The 10,260-nt window shown below is 40.5% G+C and overlaps 2 protein-coding genes across 6 annotated transcripts in view; both read right to left on the bottom strand.

Annotated features, from left to right (window-relative positions):
• Positions 1-5,736, bottom strand: part of LOC104728971 (E3 ubiquitin-protein ligase listerin-like) — an 8,779-nt gene extending 3,043 nt beyond the window's left edge. Inside the window, exons 1-11 of the mRNA XM_010447875.2 lie at positions 5,515-5,736; positions 5,289-5,406; positions 5,139-5,201; positions 4,980-5,057; positions 4,640-4,731; positions 4,187-4,289; positions 3,843-3,995; positions 2,666-3,760; positions 2,061-2,563; positions 588-1,954; positions 4-293 (exon numbers count right to left, since the gene is read on the bottom strand). Coding sequence (XP_010446177.1) covers positions 4-293; positions 588-1,954; positions 2,061-2,563; positions 2,666-3,760; positions 3,843-3,995; positions 4,187-4,289; positions 4,640-4,731; positions 4,980-5,057; positions 5,139-5,201; positions 5,289-5,406; positions 5,515-5,570 — 3,918 coding nt within the window. The 5' untranslated portion in view covers positions 5,571-5,736. The remainder of the gene's footprint in view (positions 1-3; positions 294-587; positions 1,955-2,060; positions 2,564-2,665; positions 3,761-3,842; positions 3,996-4,186; positions 4,290-4,639; positions 4,732-4,979; positions 5,058-5,138; positions 5,202-5,288; positions 5,407-5,514) is intronic.
• Positions 6,108-10,260, bottom strand: part of LOC104726410 (SNF2 domain-containing protein CLASSY 1-like) — a 12,646-nt gene continuing 8,493 nt past the window's right edge. For all 5 annotated transcript variants that reach the window (XM_019232892.1, XM_010445273.2, XM_010445275.2 and 2 more), the window contains 4 exons: positions 10,184-10,260; positions 8,564-9,970; positions 8,353-8,490; positions 6,108-8,268 (listed from right to left, as the gene is read on the bottom strand). In XM_019232892.1, coding sequence (XP_019088437.1) covers positions 6,328-8,268; positions 8,353-8,490; positions 8,564-9,970; positions 10,184-10,260 — 3,563 coding nt within the window. In that variant the 3' untranslated portion in view covers positions 6,108-6,327. The remainder of the gene's footprint in view (positions 8,269-8,352; positions 8,491-8,563; positions 9,971-10,183) is intronic.

The raw sequence follows: 10,260 nt of genomic DNA, 5'->3' as shown, positions 1-10,260 counted from the left end.
TGCAGACTGGATCAGACGCTTCAAATTAGAAAAGACAAAATCCCAGTCATCCTCATTAAAATCGTTTCCACAGTAACTAACTGCAATAACAATTAGTCTCGCGAGCAGAATTTGGGCAGCTGGAAGTTGGGTAACTATACTTGATGCACCAGGATCTTGCTTTTGTTTGCGGAACAAGTCTAGCAGGAGTGTTCTCTCTTCATTGCTCATATGCCTCCGTAGTTCCTTTGCTTCTTCAGCCTTTTCGCTTACGGGATAACAAGAGATAACAAGCTGAAACCAATCCTGCATATCTGATAAACACAAGAAAAAACAACAACTATCAGCTGGGCATGCAAAACAAAAGATAAAGAACAAAACCTCAGTCTTAAATTGCTTCCTAGAATGTCCATCTAATGCCAACTATGACCACTTCTTAGGTGAGGACTCAGGAATATCACTACGTCGAAACTGTTTCATAAAAAATAATTGCTCTATCCACCACCGAGCCTAACCCTACATTTAAATCAAAGCATCGTTCACAGAAGTTCAAGATAAGATCACTAGCCATGACCAATGAAAAGAAGGAAAATCAAATCGGGCCTCACCTTCCCCACTTTGCCAGAGCACCAGAGGAGGGAACGACAAAGACTTCTCTAGCCAATTTATAAGTAAAACTTCCAGTGGCAGTAAAGCATCTTTACCAGAAACACCAGATTTTATTTTCGTACGTAATGGTGAAATCATAGTGCTCATAATGAAAGGAATGATTCTCAAACAGTTTGTGCTCGTCTCTTCCCCTATATAAAGTTTATCTGTGAGCATTTCGAAAGCACCCATGGCGTTTTCTTCTCTCCAAAGGTCCTCCTTGAACAAAGTGTGAAGCAATGACACCAGAGCCCGCAAAAATGGTTCTACGATTTCCTCTATGTTATTCTTAAAGTCAATCCACATGTTCCCTAAGCTCACTGTCTCATCCTCTCCATGCACGAGAGCACCATTGAGTAGAATGTCAAAAATGGAATTTAGTAAGCCCCCACTTGATGGTTCACTCTTACAAAACGAGACAAGAGTTGGCAGGAAAAAAGTTTGAACATTACTCCCTGGCCACTCCCACGTGCAGAGTATCTCTACGGAAAACCAAGCTTGAGAGGCAAACCCATCATCTTTGTGGCCAACAAGAAATCGGTGAATTCCCATTTTCATGATCAGGTTGTTAATGAAAGAAACAAATCTTTCACTCTTAGATTTCTTCAATTCGCACAAATGAACAGGCATACCATGCGTATTTATGCTAGCTGACGTGATGGGGCTGACCCACATAGGCCATACATCACTTTCAAGCACGAGGAGGGCACATATATTTTCTTCATCGCTTTGATCCAGTGAGAGATATTCCAACACCTCGGTCATCCTTGAAGCACATAATAGTGTAAGTTCACAAGGTTGCAGATCATCCTCAAGTAGGACAACAGACCTAAGGGACTGAACCAAAATGCTTGCTGAACTCTTCCGGACATCATAGTCTATGGATCTCCAGAACTGATTATCCATCTTAGAGCAAACACCATGAATAAAATCACACACAAGATTCCGATCCTTTATTTTCTCTTTGGACTCATATTGCGTATCATCCACTAGTGATGTCATTCTACTCTCCAAGTCGATGATTAAAATAGAAGACAAAATAGTTGAAAGTAGAGTGGCGTCCTGATTCAGAGCCTTCAAACTGAAGAAACTACCATCAATAACTTCAGCTGCAAACTTAGCAACCACGATCTCGTCCACAGTACTACTCGAATCAAACTCTATACCCTCAACAATAAGAGATGAACATATATCATTAAATGAGCATAACGGTGACAATTTGATAAAAGATAGCAGCTTTTCAAGGATCCCTCTATATATCAAGACCAACGAGCTTCTTGACACAAAAGAAATACTGCTGTCTTCAGTTGAACCGCCCAGAACTGAACTGCATACACAAAAATATAGAATAAGAACTGAGAACAAGGAAACAAGCAATATACTAGAATATGTTCTTTCTTTGATACAGTTTAAAGATATGCTGACTAACTTACCACAGGAACTGAGCAGCAGAGGTTGTAGTCCCTAAGGAGGAACGGACAAGACTTATAGCAGTTGAGTCTATGAGTTTATGATGCCAATGCTCTGGCCGAGAACCTACTCTTTGATTCAACTCCTGCCCAGAACCTCTTTTTGTAATTTCACCCCTTGCCTTTTCTAAAAGCACTTTCATAGCAGCCAGATTATTGCACCCCTGATGTCGTTGGTTAGATACATAAGAAATGACATCATCCCACTGCTGAGTGAAACATTCATCATCAAGTAATGAAAGCAGGAGATCTTGTCTAGCTGCAGTCGACGAGTCACATACATCCATACACCAAGGAATAAAAATTTCTTGAAAAACTTTAATGAACTTCTCTGGGCTCATATCCCTCCCTTTTTCAACAGAGAGAAGGGTAGAAGTCTCTATATCATCAATTAGTATTGGAACTATCTTTCTCGGTCCAAACACTGATACTGAAACTGACAAAAGCTTCACACCATCTACCAATTCCTAAAATGACAAATATAACGTATAAACATCATGAGTTAATCAAGTAAAAAGATCATATTATGTATGACATAACATGCTAACAAAACATGGACAATAACTTACAGATGATTTTATCCACGGGAAAGCCTTTGACAGCAGTGGCCCCGTAAATTGATCCAAGGGCCAACTCTCACCTTCCAAAACTGAATATCTCTCCAACAACAAGAGAAAATCAATCATTTTTCTCACGCTACCCGAAACTATCTCTAAGTTTCCCTGCTGAAGCATATCCAAGAAGCTCTCTTGAACAGATTTACAGAAAAAAGACAGCAGGTTCTGTTCGAGCAAATTAATCCCTGAAAGGATTTCTATGATGCATCTACCTAGCTCTTGCAGATAACTAAATGAATTACCCATGCCAAGAGTTTCAGCTGACTTCCTCTGAATAGGTGGAATGCTGCCCTTAGATAGTTCAAAGAAGTCTGCCCATAGAATCTTCACGAGGACTTTATCAATTAGATCAACCTGGAGATCATGAATGGGATTGGGACCATCGCAGTACTTTGAAGCATTATGTAATCCCCAGAGGAAACATTCAGTTGTTGCCCGAAGAAGTGATAATTGATCCGTACTTGAAGAATCACATATACTTCTTCCAGCTAATAAGTTTTTGAAAAAATTCACAAAGAACTTATCAGCTTCTACAGATTGTGTTGGCATAACTTCCAGGAACAATATCAGTGCAGGATAAGAAACCCGTGGGGATCCATAGCAACCGTTCCTTAGAAACTGCCATAAATGATTCAGAACAGATTTATGAACATTCAAGTAGACCCAACTCTGAGGATACTTTCTAGTGAACAGCAAGACAGCCTCCCACATTGATGAGTGGCAGGTTGGATTATTTTCTCGGAAAACACCAAGCAGAGCTGGTGCAAGGCATCTGATGTTGTCTTCGCCAAAGACTTCAGGAACATTTTTGATGAAGCTGCTTAATAAAGAATAAGTAGCTGACCGAATACTAGGGCTTCCAGATTTTAGAAAGTTCAGAAAGCATTTATGGAAAGAGAACAACTTCTCAGCTGCGGAGATTGCCAGAGCCCTAGCCTTTGAGGCAAGTTTCGATTCAGAATTAACGTTTGCAGAGCTAGCTTTATCAGGTTCCCGGAGCAAAATATCTAGTAGTGTAGCCAATGCCACCAGAGATGACGATATCATCTGAAAACAACGGAAAATAAGACATTGGAAAAGAAAACCCAAACAAGGAAAAATAGCATGAAGAATCACCGAGATGGAGTACCTGCTGGTACATTTCTTCTAATTCATCTGAAGCAAGTGCTTTATCAGATAAATTTTGAGGTGTAAGTTTGAGATTTTCCTCCAGATAAGCAAAAATCTCAGTTGAACATAAATTCAAGGCGTGCAATCTCTTTTCCTGGGAAGGAAATGCTGCCTGTTTAAAAGTTAGACAGCTAAATGAGAATCTGAATATTAATGCTTTTAAAAAGTTCCTGCTGAGCAGAATTAAAAAGGTTACTGATCTAATAATACGACACGAGAGTTTATAATCGACGGTGGGGCTTCCACACATAAGTAAAAAAAAACCTCCACTAAGAAAACTGAATTACGAAACGAGGAGCCAACCTGCAGAGAAGACTTTGCTGCTTGAGAAACTTCAGATGCCAAGTCGAACTGCGAAAACCACCAGGGCCCCATTATAGACTTTAGATGAGGTGCTAAATCTCTCCTGAGTAACAACACGTAAGAAACTAAGAATTAATACAGAATATCAAAACAAAGGGAGAAGGCATAAAATAGCAGTATCACATGCATGGTAATTGGTAAGACAATATCAAGACACATTTCTTATCTGACATGTTCAATATAGACAAGCTTCTACAGCACTTAGAAACAAACAAACCATTCCAACAAAATATTGATGATATAGATTTTAGAAGAACCTCAAAGCTAAATCATATCACTCATGACACAGGAAGACTACCTTACATCCAAGTGTATGATACTAAAATAAAAAATAAATGAAACACTGCATCGCGGCAAGAAAAAGAATATGCAAGAGAAAATTGAGTGTCAAACCCGGCACCAGTGACAACATTAGTCATGACGTCATGCGTAGCTCGCCGAACATCTCTATTGTAGTCCAGTATCAACTTCTTGTACTCAAATGTCTGGGACAAGTAGGACAAAAATAGTCAAGCCAAACGTGGAAAATGAACAACTAAATGCAATGCAACGAGAGAAACAGAGTGATCAACGTGCTCGGCGAAGACTGGTGTGAGCCAATTTCATCAACATAAGTGATATCCCCAATTCTAATTTTATTAACATTAAACTTCTGAAGATAAGGATTTCTTCGTTGTTAAAGAAAACATTCATATTGAAGGTTCACCCCTAGTATGTAAACAAAGAAACATACCCATTGTGGGATTATTGGCAAAAGTTCCTTGCCTTTCTTTTGCTTAATCAGTTCTGACAGGGAAGCAAGAGCCTTAATCTGTTTGAACAAACAAAATCACAATCAAGAAAAGCAGGTCTCGTAGTCGATTGAATAACCATGGAACGCCAGTTAAGTTACCTTTGTTGTAGGGTCTTTCCTTGAAAGCCGTTGCAAGTGTTGGGCAACCTCACTATCCAAATCCTACAATCCCATCATATACACAAAATATGAGAAACTGGCAAAACAAGTTGGCAGAAACAAAACGAAGAGGGGACAGGCAGAGCATACCATGAAAGGAGCAGAGTCTTCGTTTGATATAGAAGTTTCGAATCTAGAGCTACCGACATAGCCACCAAAACCTACGGCCGCAGCTGCAGAGCCAGACGGCAACAGAGAAGCTGCCAAGCTGTTCAGAAAAAGCTCAAATTCAGTACCGAACCAACGAAGCAAAGAGGTGGTAAAAGATACAATTCGAAGAAATTGAAGGATGAAGGATGAAGGAACAAAGTTTCACCTGCTGCTGGATGGACGAGCTTTGCTCCTTAAAGCATCTCCTTTGGGTTTTCCCATCTCTCTTCTACTCTCTACACGGAAAAAGCTTCCGAGAGATTCACAGATAGAGAGAGCTGGTGTCTGATCGGTCTACCAAACTAGTTTTTAGGATTTAGGAGGAAGTCAAAGGGTCGGAGGGGGATGGCGGTGGCGATGCGATCATCGCCGTCGTTGGAGGAGGCAAAGTGAGTTTGTCGGGTCTTAAGGATTCGCAACATTGATTGATATTGGGTTCCCTTAATCAGGCCCAACTATAGACGGCCCAACTAATACTTTTAATTTTTAAACCTAAGAAAATTAGGTTTTTATAAATTCACAAAAGTTTACCTAAATTTTGTTTTTTTGTTTCATATCAGACCCCGACTTTTAAAAATGACAATATACCCCCTAGTTGTGAATTATTCCGTTGTCACATATGTTCCTTCCTGTCTCTTGTTCATCATATTCGAAGTCATGTCAAGTCTAATTATGTTTTGCGTCTAGCCTGTATTTATAATCACCATGTTATTAAATTGTAGTCTAATAATATAAATGATAACAATAGATTCACCACAATGAGCTGTTTAATTATCTTATTTGGAGTTTGCTTTATCAAACAAGAGTATGTGGGTACATCTGTTTCACTTTATTTTATAAGAAGATGATCCTACAGCTGAATGGGTTACACAAACTTTTGATACAAGATAAGTTTATTTATTACAATACAACAAGCTGTTAAAGAAGCATCATTAAATGCATGGTGAAACAGAAAACTTGAACGGTAAAAGTTACGCAATTAGCCACCTGTTGAAGCTTTTTCATTCTTCATGATCATATGGAATGATTTGACTTTGTCTTCCTCCACGATTTCTCTAAGAACATCGTCCTCAATCTTCTCAGCTTGCCACTGAGATGGGTCCGCCACAAATTCTTCGCTGAAAATCATACTTGAGACCCACTCTTTCCAGGTTGTCCTCCTGTATTTGTCTTCCTCAAGTGTTCCTCTGGACAAGAGCTGGTAAACGTACACCACTTTCTGCTGTCCCGGTCTGAATGCACGTGCGATTGCTTGCTTTGTCTTAGAAGGATTCCACTCTGAATCAAGCATGATCACCCGTGATGCAGCTGTTAGACTGATGCCTTCTGCACAGGCCGTGATCGAAGCGAGCAGAACACGGGACTGGCCTCCTGGTTCTTCGAATTTGTCTATCACTCTGCCTCTCTCAAACAGCTCAAGATCCCCTGTCAAGGTCAGGAGCTCTCGGCCTCTCTTCCACCTGAAAATATTCTCAAACAGCTCAAGAAACAGGCGAATCGGCGCAATGTTGTGGCAAAATATGAGGATTTTCTCCCTCTTGACCACCCGGAACACGAGGTTAAGCACGAACATGACTTTTGATCCTTTCTTTGCATCGTGCTTGAGCTTCTCAATCTCGGAAAGCTCCTGAGGATTGAGAAATTTGGTGCAACAGGCAGTGGTTTTGACCAACCAAGGATGGATAGCTGCTAACGTTATGAGTAACTCGAGCTCGAGTGGATATCCATGGTAAGTCGACATTATGTTCTGAAGTTTGGTAAGAGTTCTGTGCTGTATATCTGTGGAGTTCATCAACAATGTGTAAATCTGCAAACCTGGGAGAACGTCACCACTTCCGCTTCCGCTTCCGTTCCCTTCATAGTTATCGATGAAACCACTGGTCATATTCCTCAACATGTTGAGACCTTGCAAGCGCTCATCGCCCACTTTTGTGTCAATCTTCTTGGCTATAATGTCGAGGAAGAATTTCCGAGCTCTATTTTCAAGCAAGTGAGGCGCCTTTTGCTCAGTTTGGTTTGTCTGGAACTTCTGATCCAACTCAACTAGAACCTCGTGAACAAACTTGGGTCTAGCCAAGCACAAAGTGTTGAAGTACTCACAGAAGTTGTTCTGAAACAATGTGCCCGAAAGCAGAATCCTCAGATCAGTATCAACTTTCATCAAGGCCTTTCGTAATCTCGACTTGGTACTCCTCGGGTTATGTCCCTCGTCTAGAACCAGTAATCCAGGAGACTCTCTCAGTACTTTAGCCATGTATTTTCTATGAGCAAACTTTGAATCTTCCCTCATCAATGTTAGAAACGATGTGTAACCCATTACAAGAACACTAGGCTGTGCATGCCATTTCTGGATTTTGTCGAGACAGTCAAGAACATGCATAACATCTTGGCTCGGTTTTGGAATTCCCTCGATCTGAATGGTGTTCTCTTTGGCCACACAGTAGGTTCTACGACCATGGAGCAAGTGAACGGGTACCGGAATCTCCCATTTGATGAACTCCTTGTACCATGTGTACAAGGTTGTTTTCGGAGCAAGAACCAATGGCCTTTTACCCGGAAATATCTTCAAGTAGCTTGCAAGAAAAGCTATGATCAGAAATGTTTTGCCTGCTCCAGGAGTATGAGAAATCACGCACCCACCTATCTTCTCTGAACTCGGATCCATCATCGCGGGAACCACTGACCCGGCTAGGTTCCTCCAGAGAAACTCAAAAGCTTTTTTCTGGTGTAAATGTAGTTTTCTCTTAAGCTGAGGTATAAGAGACCAAACATTGTCACTTTCTTCAGCGGAGGGCATATCTAAGGAAGCAACTGGTACAGTGTAATTATGACTCTCAGCTCCATCTTGGTTCACTTTCGTAGTATTTATGTCATCTTCGTTGACTTGCTTAGTCTCTGTCGTCCATTTCTTGTGATGCGCCTATTGAAAATCAAACCACCAAAAAATTACTAATTCATCAAAAATAGATAACATGATAATGTCTTTCCCAGACTTTCCACTTACAAAAGGTGCAGAAACATGTTTCATCTCAGTTCCTACATGACCACACAATCTGCAACACATTCCGATTTCTTCATTCAATTCATAATCATGTTCACAACCACCGAGTGCTTTATGGAACGCCTCGTTATCCACTCTCACCTGAAATTTTGAATCAACTATATATAAGACACAAGTTTCGGAAAATATCAAAAGATTTCCAAAAAGAATCTACCTCATTGTCATCAAGAATGTAAGAAGAAGCCAAGCATAGTTCCATTTCCCTCCATAGCATCTCGTTCTCTGACGTCTCTTCCTCATCATCATCCTCACTCGAACTTTTTTCGGCTTCCATGGAAGAGCTTGCAGCGTTCTTTAACCCCATCAACTGCTCAACAACATTGGTCGCTTCGTTCTTGGCTGCAATTGTAGAATCAATTCTACTCATGTACGAGTCTATCAGCTTGTTATACGCACCTGCGCTCAATGTTCTCTTCTTATAAATCTGTGGTTCCTCGGAAACTCCGGTGTTCCCAGAAACAGACCGTATTCGGGAATGCTGTCCATTTGTTTTTTGAACCACATTCCTGAGGGGTCCATTCCAACATAGATCAGATTCCATCTCGTCCATTTCAAACTTCTTATTTTTCCCATATTTTGCTGCTCTACTACGATACTTATCTATCTCATCCATCAAATGACTTCCAGAGGAACCACCACACAAACTATTTGCATTGAAACCAAACTGTTCCAACGGTATAGGTTCAAAGACGGGAGTGAAGGGAATAACCGAAAGCTCGCGATTTCTATCAATTCTCTCTGTTTTTTTCCTCTTCTTCATCTCTGTTTTGTCTATCAAAACAATCTCTCTTCGCTTATCCTTACTTAATCCCTTTGTGCTTCCCTTTTTTCCAAGTAATTGCGATAACGGTAAGTATAAATCGTCATCGGTATCTCTATCATCATCACATTCTTCTTCGTCATAATCTTCATCATCATCACTTAAATCAGTCCATGTGCTGTACCTATATGGCATCATCCTTACCCATCCATCCTTTGAATCTGGCTGACTCTCAGAGTCAGCGAATCTATCAGGCCGCCCACTTCTTCTCTTGGATCGACGCAGCTCCATTACCTCCTCTTCGATCTCCTGCTTTACATCAGTATCTTGATGAGTATCCTCAGCTGGATTGAACAAAACAACTTTGGACATGAAAACACCGTCTTCCACCGTGATGTTCATTGCACTCAAAGAGCTACTAGAGCATTCATCCGCCACAATCTGATAAACCATCTTCTCGTGAAAGGTTCTGATCTGAAACACAATGTTTTTCAAAACTGATGTAACAAGCAACCAAGAAACATCAGGCAAGAACTTTCCCAGATTTAGTCTTGTTTTCACCAGCGAAGTACAGTCCTCAGAGTTTCTCCATCTGTAGTAGCGGTTCAAGCTTTGTTCCTTGCAAAGCTTCTGGAGTATAGAGATTTGGTTGAGGCCCATCAGTACCGAAGCTCTATTCATTCTATGTTTCTCCGAACCGATGCAGCCTTGGTCTATATACACACTAACATGGAATATACAAAAGCATTCAGATTCATGAGGCTTCCTCTCTATAGATAATATCCTTGCATCCACCCAAACCTACACCAAACACACAAAAATGTCTCAAAACAACAACCAAAATGCGTACATATTTGAAGATTGTTATATCTTTTATAACATTTTACTATAACTAAGGATGAGCTTTGGAACCGACAGAAGAGTTCTACACTTTTACTAGATCGGCTTCTTAACTTTTAAACGAGGCAGATATGATCTTGAAAATGTAAAGGATGTTGAAGGATGTGAATGTACCGGCTCTGTAGTCTCTTCATCCACAGTGACATCTTTCTGATAGAGAACGCAAACATCCAGACCAGGTCTTAGAAAAG

This window comes from Camelina sativa, chromosome 11 (assembly GCF_000633955.1).
Source record: "Camelina sativa cultivar DH55 chromosome 11, Cs, whole genome shotgun sequence".
Lineage (NCBI taxonomy): Eukaryota > Viridiplantae > Streptophyta > Magnoliopsida > Brassicales > Brassicaceae > Camelina > Camelina sativa.
The sequence above is the reverse complement of the archived record's forward strand: the minus strand, read 5'-3'. Positions and strand labels throughout refer to the sequence as shown.